Genomic DNA, 16,783 nt, shown 5'->3' on the forward strand with positions numbered 1-16,783 from the left:
CCTCATTGGGACCAAAAAATGTCCCCACAAGATTAAGATTTACTGGTATTACTATCCTTGTGGGGACATTTGGTCCCCAGGACGTGATGAATACCAGGTGCACACACACACTCACACACACTCACTCACACACACTCACTCACACACACACTCACACTCACACACACACACACTAACACACACTCACTCACACACACTCACACACACACTCACACACACACACACTAACACGCACTCACTCACACACACACACACACACACTCACTCACTCACTCACTCACTCACACACTCACACACACACTCACTCACTCACTCACTCACTCACACACTCACTCACTCACACACACACTCACACACTCACACACTCACACACACACTCACTCACACACACACACACACACTCACACACACTCACTCACACACTCACACACACTCACACACACACACACTCACCAGTCCCGGTGTGAGCGCTCGACCTGCCGTCTGATTCTCAAACACTGTCAGCTCATAAAACTCCTGAATATCTGTGGAAGAACACACACACTTCATATTAAATGACCAAAAACACACTGCCAGCAAAAATATTGGAATAATTAAGATGATTTAATGTTTCTGAAAGAAGTCTCTTCTGCTCACCAATTTATTTGCTCAAAAATACAGTAAAAATTGTGAAATATTACTACAGTTTAAAATAGCTGTTTAAACTGTAATATATTTCTGTGATGCGCAGCTGTATTTTCAGAAATCATTCTAATATGCTGATTTACTGATCAAGAAACATTTCTGATTATTGTTGTGCTGCACAATATTCAGTCCGTGAATATTAACATTTACATTTATGCATTTAGCAGACGCTTTTATCCAAAGCGATTTACATTTGCATTCAAGTTACAGTATTTACATTTTATCAGCTCAGAACCCATGACCTTGGCGTTGCTATGCTCTACTGTTTGAGCTACAGGAACGTATGCATATATGTTTGGGGTCAGTAAGAAATTAATACTTTTATTCATCATTGATGCATTAAAGTGATCAAAAGTGACAGTAAAGACATTTATAATGTTACAAAACATTTCTATTTAAAATAAATGCTGTTCTTTTGAACTTTCTAGTCATCTGTGAATCCTGAAAAATAAAATGTATCACAGTTTCCACAAAAATTAAATGTTTTCAACATTGATAATAATCAGAAATGTTGGTTGATCAGTAAATCAGTATATTATTATGATTTCTGAAGATCATGTGACTCTGAAGACTGCAGTAATGATGCTGAAAATACAGCTGCAGATCACAGAAATACATTACACTTTAACAGATTTATTTTAACTGTAATAACATTTCATCAAATAAATTCAGTCTTGTTGAGCAGAATAGATTCCTTCAAGAACCATTAAAAAATCCTAATGATTCCAAATTTCTGTCCAGTAGTGTAATTTTAGAGGATTATAAACAGATTCATATAAATACATATCAGCGTGTTGTTATGATCAGTGTGTGTCTGCATGTGATTTAAAAGCATCTCGTCTGCCAGCAGGGAATCCTGACAATCATCACTGTCATTAGGATATGTCCCCAAAACCTTCAAAATGGCTGTTATTAAGCCTCTCATTAAAAAAACACCACTTGACCCCAAGGATCTAGTTAATTACAGACCGATCTCGAAAAATGATATCTGTGAGGAATTCCAGTCAGGATTTAGACCATATCATAGTACTGAGACTGCTCTCATTAGAGTTACAAATGACCTGCTTCTGTCATCTGATCGTGGTTGTATCTCTTTATTAGTTCTACTGGATCTTAGTGCTGCGTTCAACACTATCGACCACAACATTCTTTTAAATAGACTAGAACACTTTGTTAGCATTAGTGGAAGTGCATTAGCATGGTTCAAATCGTACTTATCTGACCGCCATCAGTTTGTAGCAGTGAATGAAGAGGTATATCGATCACAAGTGCAGTACGGAGTACCTCAAGGCTCAGTACCATTACTTTTCACGCTTCACATGTTACCGTTGGGAGATATCATGAGGATACATGGTGTTAGCTTTCACTGTTATGCTGATGATACTCAGCTCTGTTTTTCTTTGCACATTTACACATTTTCCACATTTGGCTCTTTCACCAAGAATGAAACAAAGTTTTTCGGTTGGGCTACAAATGTTAAATTTGGGAAATATTTGATTAATTTTGGGGTAATGGCGGTCTCTAATGTGCAGCTGAGTCTCTGTCACTCCCAGGCTGGCGCTCTCTCTCTCTCTCTCTCTCTCTCTCTCTCTCTCTCTCTCTCTCTCTCTCTCTCTCTCTCTCTCTCTGTCTCTCTCTCTGGTGGAGATATAAATGCGTGCACCGGACTCGCTCTTCCTCAGACAGACCGATACGTGAGGATAAAACAAATGAGTTATAAAAATAACAGCAGAATACAATAATAAGGGAGTAGAATAATAGAGAAGGGAGAGAGTGTGTTTTCGCGATGGAATCGGCTGCAATGAACTTTCAGTAAGTGTCCAGTGAGTCTCTCTCTCTCTCTCGTGTGTGTGTGTCAGATTTGAACTCTCGCACTACAGTTTCTCTCTTTCCTTTCCGTTCCTATAAATAACACACTGGTTTGTGTGAGTGTGTGTTTCGGATTCTCCTGCACAAGCTGGAAACTCTGAAGCGAAAAATACCTGGGTAAAAATAGCCTCGGTTTCTCTGCTCTGATGGTCCAGAGCGCCGCTGATCTGCTGCCGTTACCGGAGGAGCGTCACAGCGCGAGCCGATCTCCAGCCCTTTACCGGTGAGATCAAAGTTCAGTCTCATTTCTGAAATGACCTTTATATTTATATTGATTTTATATTTATATTGATATATGACTGTCGTTAAAGCAACATTTACCGTTATGACTGACATATTAGCTGTTATGAATATGAGCTGAATGAATATGAATATATGTCATTCAGCTGAATATGATCAGTCCTGCTGATACACAAACTCACTGCAAACTCTCTCTCTCGCTCTCTCTTTGTGAGTGTGTCCTCAGGTGTGTGTGTGTCAGATGAGCTCATCATGGGTGAAGCGTTCACACACACGCAGCCCTGCGGGAAACATCTGCGACTGCTGCTCTTCATACTGCTACCATGTGTGTGTGTCCTCATCTGTGTGTGTGTGCTGCTGCTGGCGCTCACAGGTAACAGACACACACACACACACACACACACACACTCACAAACTTACACACACACTCACTCACACACACACACACACACACACACACACACAGGGACTGAGCGGATCCGTCAGCCTGCTCTCAGCCTTGACGCATGGAGTGATGATACAAACAAGTATCAAATAACACGTGTGTTAGAACACACACACACCTGCTGTCTCTCTGTACATGCTGATGGTGTGTGTGAGATGATTCCAGCATCTTCACTCCGCTCTTGTGGCATTTGTCCGTGTATCAGTGAGGTTTTCAGGCTGTTATGTCTAATTTTGTCTCCTGCCAAATGAGTCACAACATGATGTTCACTGTCGTCTCTGAAAAAGAGAAATCTGCAGCGATGAAACATGTTTGTTCAGTCTGTTATGTGTTTGTAAATGTCTGACTACGCTTCTGAGGTCCAGAATGTCCTCAGTAATAGTTAAACATACTAGTGAGCCGGACCTCACTAAAGGCTTATAAATGTTTCAGTGCAAATCTATGAGATGAACTCATTAATACAGTCAAACCAACGTGTGTGTGTGTTTGTGTGTGAGTGATGTATTTGTATTTGTGTGTGTGTGTGAGTGTGAGTAGGAGAGTGTAAGTGTGTGTGTGTGACGTATCTGTATAATTGTGTGTAGGAGAGTGTAAGTGTGTTTGAGTATGAGAGTGTAAGTGTGTGTGTGTGACGTATCTGTATAATTGTGTGTAGGAGAGTGTAAGTGTGTTTGAGTATGAGAGTGTAAGTGTGTGTGTGTGATGTATTTGTATAATTGTGTGTAGGAGAGTGTAAGTGTGTGTGTGAGATTGAATGAGTGTGTGACGGAGTGTGTGTGTGAGAGGTTGAAAGAGTGTGTGACTGAGTGTGTGTGTGTGTGTGTGTGTGTGAGAGAGAGAGATTGAATGAGTGTGTGACTGCATCTCCTCCTCTCTGTCTGTTTGCTCCTCATAAAAGCTCAAAGAAATCATTTGATGCTTCCAAGGTCAAAAGGTCAGCGTCTGGACAGACGTGCATGCTGATAACATCTTCTCCCCAAATTATCCTGCCGTCGTCCTCTTTCTCTGTCTCTGTCTCTCTCTCCATCTCCATCTCACTGTCTCTCTGTCTCTGTCCCTCTGCTGCTTTTTGTTTATTGGCCAGAAGGTCTCTTTGGTGAGACGTGATCAGAGCTGTGAAAGCGAGACACTCGTTCTGTCCGGACGTCCTGCTGTGTCACCGAGTCTGTTTTTGCAGCGTCACAGTGGCTGTCATCTCCCTCTCTCTCTGTCCTAAGAGCGGCCGAGATGCAGGTGTGTGGTGTGATGAGGTGGGGATCAGGCACAGGTGATGCTCGCCTGCAGCTTCCTCTGCTTTTCTTCCACTGCTTTCCGTCTGCTCTGTAGTAGGGCTGCACGATATATGGTTTCAGTATTGATATCACGATGTGCGCACCCTCGATAGTCACATTGCAGGATGTGCGATGTTTAGTACACTGATCGTTATATACTGATGGTTTTGTTTGCTCACACACAGACAGCGTGTCTACACCGGACTCAGAGCGACCGCTGCACATCATCTGAACTTTGTGTCAATCATAAACAGAACGAGGCATCAGTTGACTGTCGGGGATTAATCTGTCGCACCACATCCAGTGTAGACCGTGTCACTGATTATAATGTGTTCTGTAGTGTTTTGTGGTCAGGTGTAGACACAGTGAGAACCACGCAGATGCTCGTGAACACTGAATTATGTTCACTTCCACATCTATTTGTGCCTGAAAAGACACATACACATGAAACTGTCAAAATGCATATCTTCAAGTGTCCTTATAAACACAGTTGCTTATGGCTCAGGTGAAGGTAAACAACAAGAAAGAAAACAGTATATTAGTTCACAGCAGTTTAATATTCCTGTTGCTTTCTGTGTCATGGATGTTAATCAAACAAAACATCAAAACAAAACAAAAAAATCACTTTTGTAGCTTTAACACAGATTTTTAACAAAGATTTTTAACTCAAACTGTCGCAGCCTGTTAGTCATATAATGGCAGTCAATGAGAGACAAAAAAGCTTACATAGACAAATCAAAATTAAGCCTTGCGGCTCGTGACTGACAGACTGCAGTTAAAAATCTTTGTCTGTGTTCTACTGAAGAAACCTACATCTTGGATGCCCTTAGTGTAAGCAGATAAACATCAAATTTTCATTTTTGGGTGAACTATCCCTTTAAGAGCTGTTTGTGTGCAAAAAAGAGTGGCATGATTCTGGATCAGTTGAGGCTTTTTTAATGTAGGTTGTAGTTCTCTCACAGTTCTGAAGACAGAATATTAGACAACTAAACAAAATCTCATGGAATTTCTGAATGGAATAATTCAATGACTCACTCAAGATTGACTGATTGTGTTTTTGAATGAATATTTTGAATGAATGATTCAAAGACAAATACATTTTCAACAGCCCCTTTTCGCCAACTAAAAAAAATACACCCCTCACAGACCCCTCTGTGATATCAGGACAGAAGCGGTCAAAAGTGCACTAAAGAGTGATGTGATCTAGACTCGGCTCTGTCTCCACCCTGTTATGATTTTCTCTGTTCCTCTCTCATCTGACTGCGTTCCAGTATTCTGTCCTGTTAACAGTCACCTCACGACCTGTGTGAATGACTTTCTTCTGTGGAACACAAAGATATTTTGATAAATGTCTCTAAATGTCTCTCTTTTTTGTCCATACAGTGAAAGTCAGTGGAGTCCAATGTTGTTTGGTTCCCAACGTTCTTTAAAACATTTTTTGTTTCATAGATTAAAGAAAGTCACTCAGGTTTGAACGAGATGATGTAAATTGGACTCAATTTCTTTTTTGGATTAAAGATCCCTTTTACAAACATTCAGCGTTGTGATTCTCATGCTTGCTTGCTGTGAAATCTTTCCAAACGAGGGTCTAGTTCACTGCTGGCATGAAAACGATCTGGCCTAATTTGCGGAAATGACCCACTGTTGATTATAGTTTATTATGGTGCGTTTGTCTTGGCTGAAATTTCCTTTGTGAAGCAGCTCGTATTGGTCACGTTGCTGCAAAATAATAAACTCTTAAAAATAAAGCTTCCAAGAGGGGGTTTTCACACTGAGGCCATAGAAGAGCCACTCTGGGTTCCCCAAAGAACCTTTCAGTGATTTAAAATAAAAAGATAATTCTTAGTGTGAAGATCATTTTAATCATCTAAAGAACCCTTTTCTACTACTGATGTTAAAGGTACTTCATGGAACCATCCGGGCCATTAAAGAACCATTATGTTGCAGAATGTGAGTGAGTGAGTGAGTGAGAGTGTGTGAGAGTGAGAGTGAGTGAGTGTGTGACAGTGTGAGAGTGTGTGTGTGTGTGTGTGTGTGTGTGTGAATATCCTTAGTACTTCAGCCGTTGCTGTTTTTGTATTGAAACTCTCTCTTCCACTGCTGTTTCTGGTTTCCCGTCTTTGTCCAGGTTTATTCGGGAATGGCCTGCTGGATGCCGCATCTTCTGTTTCCGTAGTGACCGCAGGGCCCTTTAACGGCACGGACCCCGGGCCGATGATGGCCGATAATGGGACAATGTCTCCGCAGTCCAGCACGCAGCGGGTGGTCCTGACAAACACCCCTCCGCAGTGGGACTCGGCACACTGGATGCCTCGCGCCGTTACCGCCTCATCCTCACCGGCGGGCCCCACCGCCGCGGCCCTTGTGGACTGGGGGACATCCGTCTCCACTGTGATGAGCGTGAGCGCTGACGCTGGTACGGTCATGAAGAGCACGTGTTTGCATGTGTGGTTTAAAACTAACTAAAAATGGCCAGATATTCTCTCATCATCCCAGTATATGACCTTCTTTCTTCAGATAATCACAATGTTTTTTTCTCTCTATGAGATTATTTAATGCAAGTCTCAAATGCAGGGTTTGCAAAGATCCTTTAAAAGTCCTTAAAAAGTCTCAAATCAGAGCAGAAAGTCTTACATTCGTAAAGTCATTAAATGTTGCATGCACTGCAAAAAAAAAAAGATATCTCAGTATCGTGTTTTCCAGTGCAAATATCTAAAGATACTTCAATCAAGATATATTTACTGGAGATGCAAACAGAAGGTATGAAGTCTTGTTTTCTAAGAAATGAATCAAAATGAAGTGTGTGTAGATTGTCGTCACGTGGCTGGTTGCTTTCTGGAGCGTCAACGTTGGGACTTTTTGTTTTATGTATTCACGAAGACAGATTATTTTTCTGAAATATGTGTTCATCTGAAGAAAGAAAGTGAATGATCCCTTTAAATGTCACATGCTTCGCCTCATATTTTATCATCTGCTGTATGCTTCTGTCTCTCTCTCGCTCTCTTTAGCCCTTTTATGTCAAACATCTCGCTGCTTTTGTCCTCTGCAGACCAGCTGCTAATCTAATTTCAGCACAGATTTTTCTCCTGTCTCTCTCTCTCTGCGTATTTGTGTGTGAGATGGCATGTTTCAGTGTCCTCAGTGAAGGTTCTGTCCTGAAAGTCATCTGTGTGTGTCCTCTTGTGATGACCTCTACAGAGGGTGCGCCGTATGCTTTTATTTGTCTCTGTCTCCTCCAAACAGCCTAATGATTAATCGTATTTCCTGAGGTCTGTGTGTGTGTGTGCGTGTGCGCGTGCGTGTGTGTGTGTGTGTGTGTGTGTGTGTGAAGGCTGTTCCTCTCGTCTTTCTGACTTTGACTTTAGCACTAGAATCACAATTACAATCAGAGTCTCTTAGAGAGCAGTCACACACACACACACACACACACACACACACCGACACAGACTCATATACCACACACACTAGGGCTGGGCGATATGAGCAAAAATTCATATCTCTATATTTTTTGGCTGATTTGTTGTATATGGTATATATCTCGGTTTTTATACACTTTGAATTTGGATTAAACAAATAAAGCAACTATAACCATAGGCATATATTATGTTAAAAAATGGTTAACATTACATTATAACATTGCAATCTAAAAACAAAAATAATGCTTTTAAAGCAGAAGTTAAATTTAACTAAAATAAAATTTAAAATAATGAAAAAAACATTAATTGAGTAAAAAGGCTGTTCTGATTATCCCATTACAGTCACTTTACAGTTAGCGCTATCATACACATACACTTACTTGTAGGTTTAAAATTCTACATATGTCACATTTATTGTTTATTAACTACAAATATTTCAGCAAAATGTATATTTTAGTCAGAATTATTATTTCATTGCGCGTCTGTTTGGCGCGCAGCGGCGCTCGTTCAATGAACTCTGTGAAGTTTAGCAGAGAATCTCAAAGCAGAAGGCTCATGCACTTCTGACAGCAAAATGGAAATATTTCCATGCCTTTCTAACATTTACAGATGGAGAATATACCTGTGAAATGTAAGAAAACCGCACATCTCAAACACATTAAACAGCGCGAGTAGCATCTCTATCAGCAGCACACGCAACCTTTCTGTTGGAGCTGTTTTAAACTGAAACTAAACTATAGGCTTCTATATCTTATGAGTTTTTTTTTGTTTTTAAAGCACTTCATATAAAGTTTCACATGTTTAGAACAAATTGTACTATGCCCTTTCTCCGCAGCAGCTCAGTCTGTGTCCTCCACTATATTTTCAGATGCGCTCATTTCAAACTACAGTATATCAATATAAACGTTATTGCCTCATATCATATTGCTTATATAGAATATATCGATATATTGTACAAACTCGATATACCGCCCAGCCCTAACACACACTCACAGATTCACACGCACACACAAAATCACGCGCACACACACACACTCACACACAGACAGACAGTAAGACTGAGAGAATCAGCAGTGTTTCACTGCTTTGCATGAATGTCATTAGTGGTAAACATGAATTTTAATCTCATGGATATTATGAAGAATGGTGAAATCAAGCAACAATAGTGAACCGCTCAAAACGCACCTCTTCTAACCACTGAAACCACTCCTTGCTGGACGCATCAGCCAATCAGATTTCTCTGGTGTTTGGTAACAGGTTTCTGCTCTGACATCACGGAGAGTCAGTGTCACATGCTGCCGTACAACCAGAGTGGTGTGTTGCTGGGGACGCTGGGGACGAGGGACATCAAGAGCAACGAGCTGCAGATGTTCCTCAAGTTCTTCAGCTACCTGAGTCGACTGTCCTGCTACAGACACATCATGCTGTTCGGATGCTCCATCGCACTCCCACAATGCATCAGCCACAGAGACCGCAGGTCTGTGACACGATCACACTCTGTCTCACTCTTCAGCTTCAGTGTGCTTCATTGCCAGGTTATTGGTTTGCATGTAAACTGGTAAATCAGGTTATTTCAGTAAACTGATTTGAGACCCTGGAGCACAAAGCAGTCATAAATACAACACAAATTCCGGAAATGTTGGGACGTTTTTTAAATTTGAACTAGATGATAAAGTTTGTTGAGACAAACTTTAAGTTGGCTTGAGAAAGCCGGACCAGAAAGTTTTTAAAAGTTTAAAAAAGTTTTAAGTTTGACGGTTTTCAGTCTGAAATAGTTTGAAGTTTAAAGTAGTTTTAAAAGCTTAAAGTTTGATAGATAGATAGATAGATAGATAGATGGATGGATGGATGGATGGATGGATGGATGGATGGATGGATGGATGGATGGATGGATGCTAAGAACCGCAGAGTGGTTGGTAGGGTATTCTAGGTGGTTGCTAGGGTGTTGCTATGTTGTAGCTAAGGTGCTCTGGATGGTTGCTAGGGTGTTGCTATGCAGTTGCTAGGGTACTCGGGGTGGTTTCTAGCGTGTTTCTATGCGGTTGCTAGGGTACCCGGGGTGGTTGCTAGGGTGTTGCTATGCGGTTGCTAGGGTACACAAGGTAGTTGCTAAGGTGTTGCTATGTGGTTGCTAAGGTACTCTGAGTGGTTGCTATGGTATTGCTATGCGGTTGCTAGGGTACTCTGAGTGGTTGCTATGGTGTTGCTATGCGGTTGCTAGGGTACTCAGGGTGGTTGCTAGGTTGGTTTGGATAGATAGATAGATAGATAGATAGATAGATAGATAGATAGATAGATAGATAGATAGATAGATAGATAGATAGATAGTCAGATTCAAGATTCAAGAGTTTTTATTTGTCACATACACAATTATACAGAGTATAACCAGCAGTGAAATGTTGGTCAGGTCCGCTCCAAGGACAGTGCAATTATAAAGTATACAAATATTAAGAAAAGAAAAGTAGAAAAAATAAAATAAAAGAATAAAATATATAAATAAAAAAAATATAATATAAATGTGCAGGTCAGTATGTTGTTGACTTAAATAGTAATAAGAGGAATGTGCAAAAAAGTTGTACAGGGTATTTAAATAGCAGCAATATGAGGTAGAGAAAAATTATGAATAGCTTATTGATATATGATATTTACATGGATAAAAATTATGAATAGCTTATTAATATGGTGATATTTACATGGAGTCAAGTGATGTTATGACACAGAGTTAGAGTTTAGGAGCCTGATGGCCTGGGGGAAGAAGCTCCTCCTAAGTCTCTCAGTTTTTGCCATCAGGCTACGGAAGCGCTTACCAGATGGAAGCAAAGTGAAAAGACGGTTACCAGGGTGATTTGAGTCCTTGAAGATTTTAACAGCTCTATTTTTGCAGCGTTTGAGGTAGATGTCCTGCAGAGAGGGGAGAGCAGACCCTGAGATGCGCTCAGCTAAGCGCACAACTCTCTGTATTGCTTTGCAGTCCTGATTGGAGCTGTTTCCATACCACACCGAGATGCACTGAGTCAATACACTTTCTATGGTCCCTGAATAGAAAGTTTTCAGGATTGCTGGTGAGACCCTGAATTTCCTCAGCTGACGCAGATGGTACAGTCTTTGCCTGGCTTTCTTAACCTGTGTTTGGATGTGTGTAGTCCAAGTCAGGTTCTCGGAGATGTTTACACCGAGGTACTTGAAGCTACTCACCCTCTCCACAGGGGTCCCACTGATCATAAGAGGAGTGTAGGGCTGCTGCTGTCTCTTCCTAAAGTCCATGATCAGCTCTTTACTTTTGCTCACATTCAGAGAGAGACAGTTGTCCTGGCACCATGATGTGAGACTCTCTACCTCATCCAAGTATGCGGTCTCATCGTTGTTGGAGATGAGGCCCAGAACCACAGTATCATCAGCGAATTTGACAATAGATGTGGAGCTTTGAGAGGACACGCAGTCATGCGTGTAGAGAGAGTAGAGCAGGGGACTCAGGACACAGCCCTGTGGGGCTCCTATGTTCAGAGTGATGGAGTTTGAGGTGAACTGGCCAACTTTCACCACTTGAGGTCTGCCGGTGAGGAAGTCTTGAATCCAGTCACAGAGTGAGGAGTTTAGGCTGAGGTCTGTGAGTTTAGATGCCAGCCTTACATAATTCCCATTGTTGCTGTCCATGTGTGTGAGAGAAGAGTGGAGGACGTGAGAAATGGCATCGTCCATGGATCTGTTTGGGCGATAGGCAAACTGAAGAGGGTCCAGAGTATCAGGTATGGAGGAGCAAATGTGGCTCTTTACAAGTCTCTCAAAAACCTTCATGACTATAGATGTGAGGGCAACTGGGCGATAGTCATTCAGGCAAGAGGGTTTATTGTTCTTTGGCACAGGGATAATAATGGATTTTTTGAATGAAGTGGGAACCACGGAGGTAGCAAGGGACTCATTAAAGATGGAAGTGAACAAACCAGCGAGCTGATCGGCGCAGGACCTCAGAACACGGCCGGTTATCCCATCAGGTCCGGCTGCTTTCCTGACGTTCACTCTCTTTAGCGCCCTCCGAACCTCATCCTCCGACACGGTGATTACAGGATCATCGCTGCTCTGCCTGCTGCTTCCTGACGCACTGGTCGGCAGAGACGCGCCGCCGCCGTTGCCATCGACGCGGCCGTAGAAGATGTTTAACTCCTCGGCCAGCAACGGATCTGCTCTCACCTCCGTGGAGGATTTGTTTCCGAAGTCACAGATGGTCCTCAGTCCCTGCCACATCCGTCGAGAGTCGTTAAGCTGGAAATGAGACTCAATTCTCTCTCTGTATCTGTGTTTGGCGGCTCTTACTGCGCGTCGGAGAGCATAGCAGACAGAAGAGCCTCATTGTAAGTGGCAGTGCGTGTGTTAACCGCGGCACAGATTGTTCTGTCCACCCACGGTTTCTGATTGGAGAATGTCCTTATCGTTATTGTTTCTGTTGCTTGCTCGGTTAGCGTGTTTACAAAGCTTAATGCTACATCCGTGAACTCGCTGACGTCAGAAGAACTCGCCCGGAACATGTCCCAGTCAACGTCATCAAGCGCCACCTGCAGCATAGTCTCTGAGTGGGAGGACCAGCGCGTGCGTCACTACTCTCTGCACCGGAGGTTCCTGAACGAGCCTTTGTTTGTATCCCGGTGTTAGAAAAATGGCGGCATGGTCCGATTTGCTAAAAGCCGGTATTGAGCAGGCTTTGTAGGCATCCGTGAAATGAGTGTAGCAATGATCCAGTGTGTTTGGTCCTCTAGTTGGACAGGATACGTGTTGATGGAAGTTCGGCATGACCTGCCTGAGGTTGGCTTTGTTAAAGTCCCCCGCGATGATAAAGGCAGTGTCAGGATGTTTGTTAATGTAGCCGCTGAGCACATCGTGAAGCTTAGACAAAGCCAAGCCGGTGTCTGCCTGTGGTGGAATGTACACAGCAGTAACTATGATCGATGAGAACTCCCGGGGCAGATAAAATGGGCGGCAAATAATGGAAAGATTTTCCAGATGAGGCGAGCAGGAACGTGACAGAATGGAGATATTCCTGGGATCACACCATTTCTTGTTGATCATGAAACATACTCCTCCACCCCTGGATTTACCGGCCTCTGCTGTTCTGTCCGTCCGAAAGACAGAGAAGTTATCACTCGGCATTACAGCAGTGTCCGGGACCGAGGACGAAAGCCACGTTTCTGACAAACAAAGGATGTTACAGTCCCTTATGTCCCGTTGGAAACTAATCCTGGCTCTAAGATCGTCCATCTTATTCTCCAAGGATTGGACATTAGCGAGGAGAATGCTTGGAAGAGGAGGACTGTGAGCCCTTTTCCTGAGTCTGACTCGAATTCCAGCGCGCTTCCCGCGGTGTTTCTTGATCCGTCGCCATCGGGGGGTTATTGTTTATCTCCGCGTTCCGAAGAATCTCCAGAGGCCACGCAGGATTTGTGGATAAAGTGTCCTGAAGCAGGTTGGTGTAGCGGTTTCCAATGTCCAAAAGTGTTTCTATGTTGTAGGTGATCAGTGCCGACGTGAAATGTGTAAAAAGAGAAAGTAAAAGTAAGTAAAAAAGAAAGTTAAAGCAAAATCTCAGCGGAGCGACCCGAACGGCATCCGAACACAGCGGCGCCATTAACAATTAATTAATGGCGCCGCTGTCAGATGATAGATAGATGGATGGATGGATGGATAGACTGATAGATAGAAATAGTCAGATGATGGATGGATGGATGGATGGATGGATGGATGGATGGATGGATGGATGGATGGATGGATGGATGGATAGATAGATAGATAGATAGATAGATAGATAGATAGATAGATAGATAGATAGATAGATAGATAGATAGATAGATAGATAGATAGATAGATAGATAGATAGATTCCGTCAATGTAAGTCTATGGGATTTTTATGATTTTTAATCTTCATTTTTATGAAAACCGTAAGTCCGATCAGTTAGAAAAGATATAGCAACTCGAGTCATATCAGTCTGAAGAGCTGGGCTGAGTTTGGAGTCTGTAGAGTTAAAGCTCTAGGAGGAGTAGCATTTAGAAATTTTTGTCTCAGAAAAAGAATAATAATAAGTTTAAATAGGATTTCAGTAAGTTGGCTTTCTCAAGCCAACTTAATAAAATGAAAACTAAAAGAATTTCAAATCACATGAGCCAATATTTTATTCACAATAGAACATAGAGAACACAACAAATGTTTAAACTGAGATATTTTACACTTTTATCCACTAAATGAGCTCATTATGAATTTGATGCCTGCTACAGGTCTCAAAAAAGTTGTCACGGGGGCAACAAAGGGCTGAAAAAGCAAGAAATTTAGAAAAGATTCAGCTGGGAGAACATTTAGCCACTAATTAAGTTAACTGACATAAGGTCTGTAACATGATTAGCTATAAAAGGGATGTCTTAGAGAGGCAGAGTCTCTCAGAAGTAAAGATAGGCAGAGGCTCTCCAATCTTTGAAAGAGTGCGTAAAAAGATTGTGGAATACTTTAAAAACAATGTTCCTCCATGTCAAATTACAAAGGCTTTGCAAATCTCATCATCTACAGTGCATAACATCATCAAGAGGTACAGAGAAACTGGAGAAATCTCTGAGCGTAAGGGACAAGCCTGAAGACCTTTGCTGGATGCCTGTGGTCTTCGGGCCCTCAGATGACACTGAATCACTCATCGGCATGATTCTCTCATTGACATTACTAAATGGGCCCAGGAATACTTCCAGAAACCACTGTCGGTAAACACAATCCGCCGTGCCATCTGCAGATGCCAACTAAAGCTCTATCATGCAAAAAGGAAGCCATATCAAGTCAAGTCAAGTCTGCTTTATTGTCAATTCTTCCACATGTACGGCACATACATACAGAGAATTGAAATTGCGTTACTCTCATACCCTTGGTCCATACAGTTAACATTAAACACGTTCAAATACAGATAATACAGTTTAAACATATGTACATACAACTATACAGCTATACAGATGAGGACATTGTAGAAAAATAAAGAAATGGATAAAGTGGCATAAGGCGCATGGCAGAATAGATAGAGTGCAAACCAGTTAAATAAAGACAAAACTGTGCAGATATATTTGTAGTGCAAAAAGAGCTTATCAATCTGAGGACATTGTAGAAAAATAAAAAAAAGAGATAAAGTGGCATAAGGCACATGGCAGAATAGATAGAGTGCAAACCAGTTAAATAAAACAAAACTGTGCAGATGTATGTGTAGTGCAAGAAGAGCTTGTCAGTAGGGAGAACAGTCCTTCTATCAGACTATCCGAAGAGGTAGTTTGCAGTCAATGCTGGATGAGGTAGTGATCAGTCCAATGCTGCACAAGTGACAGGTGCTGGTCACAGTTTTTTTTTTTTTTTTAAGTTGGTGAGGGGGGGGGGGGGTCTCATAGTGTCAGAGTTCAGTGTTGCATGGGGTAAAAAAGGAGAGGGGGGGCAAGGACAGGAGGGAGTTCAGCTTCCTGACAGCCTGATGTATGAAGCTATCCTTCAGTCTGCTGGTCCTCGCCTGGAGACTCCGCAGTCTCCTCCCTGATGGCAGCAAACTGAAGAAGCTGTGTGTCGGGTGGGTGGGATCACCTGCAATGCGGAGGGCTTTGCGGGTGAGACGGGTGCTGTAAATATCCTGGAGGGAGGGGAGAGAGACACCAACGATCTTCGCAGCTGCTCTCACTATGCGCTGAAGTGACTTGCGGCAGGATGCGTTGCAAGCGCCATACCACACAGTAATGCAGCTGGTTAGGATGCTCTCGATGGTGCCTCTGTAGAAGGTGCACATGATGGGAGCCGGGGCTCTGGCTCTTCTCAGTTTGCGCTGCTGTGCTTTCTTGACCAGTGCTACAGTGTTTTTAGTCCAGGAGAGGTCCTCTGTGATGTGCACACCCAGGAACTTGGTGCTGCTCACTCTCTCCACAGTCGTACCGCTGATGGTCAGAGGGGCATGCTGAGTGTGTACTCTCCTGAAGTCAACAACGCTCTCCTTCGTCTTCTCCACATTCAGAGAGAGATTGTTGTCACTGCACCACCCGGCCAGGCGGCTCACCTCGCTCCTGTAGTTTGATCTCTGTTGCTAATGAGACCCACCACAGTTGTGTCATCCGCAAACTTAATGAACAGGTTGGAGTTGTGTGACGGTGTGCAGTCGTGGGTCAGCAGAGTGAAGAGGAGGGGACTCAGCACACATCCTTGGGGGGCTAGTAGAGTTAAAGCTCTAGGAGGAGTAGCATTTAGAAATTTTTGTCTCAGAAAAAGAATAATAATAAGTTTAAATAGGATTTCAGTAAGTTGGCTTTCTCAAGCCAACTTAATAAAATGAAAACTAAAAGAATTTCAAATCACATGAGCCAATATTTTATTCACAATAGAACATAGAGAACACAACAAATGTTTAAACTGAGATATTTTACACTTTTATCCACTAAATGAGCTCATTATGAATTTGATGCCTGCTACAGGTCTCAAAAAAGTTGTCACGGGGGCAACAAAGGGCTGAAAAAGCAAGAAATTTAGAAAAGATTCAGCTGGGAGAACATTTAGCCACTAATTAAGTTAACTGACATAAGGTCTGTAACATGATTAGCTATAAAAGGGATGTCTTAGAGAGGCAGAGTCTCTCAGAAGTAAAGATAGGCAGAGGCTCTCCAATCTGTGAAAGAGTGCGTAAAAAGATTGTGGAATACTTTAAAAACAATGTTCCTCCATGTCAAATTACAAAGGCTTTGCAAATCTCATCATCTACAGTGCATAACATCATCAAGAGGTACAGAGAAACTGGAGAAATCTATGAGCGTAAGGGACAAGCCTGAAGACCTTTGCTGGATGCCTGTGGTCTTCGGGCCCTCAGATGACACTG

At 42.4% G+C, this 16,783-nt stretch overlaps 1 protein-coding gene across 1 annotated transcript in view; it reads left to right on the plus strand.

The window, feature by feature from the left end:
• The first annotated feature begins 2,330 nt into the window (after positions 1–2,330).
• The window catches only part of LOC306859230 (atrial natriuretic peptide-converting enzyme-like), a 55,654-nt gene continuing 41,201 nt past the window's right edge, over positions 2,331–16,783 (plus strand). The window contains exons 1-5 of the mRNA XM_079400149.1: positions 2,331–2,496; positions 2,642–2,776; positions 3,020–3,166; positions 6,638–6,925; positions 9,183–9,402. Coding sequence (XP_079256275.1) covers positions 3,046–3,166; positions 6,638–6,925; positions 9,183–9,402 — 629 coding nt within the window. The 5' untranslated portion in view covers positions 2,331–2,496; positions 2,642–2,776; positions 3,020–3,045. The remainder of the gene's footprint in view (positions 2,497–2,641; positions 2,777–3,019; positions 3,167–6,637; positions 6,926–9,182; positions 9,403–16,783) is intronic.

The sequence above is a fragment of the Barbus barbus genome (genome assembly GCF_936440315.1).
Source record: "Barbus barbus genome assembly, chromosome: 40".
NCBI lineage: Eukaryota > Metazoa > Chordata > Actinopteri > Cypriniformes > Cyprinidae > Barbus > Barbus barbus.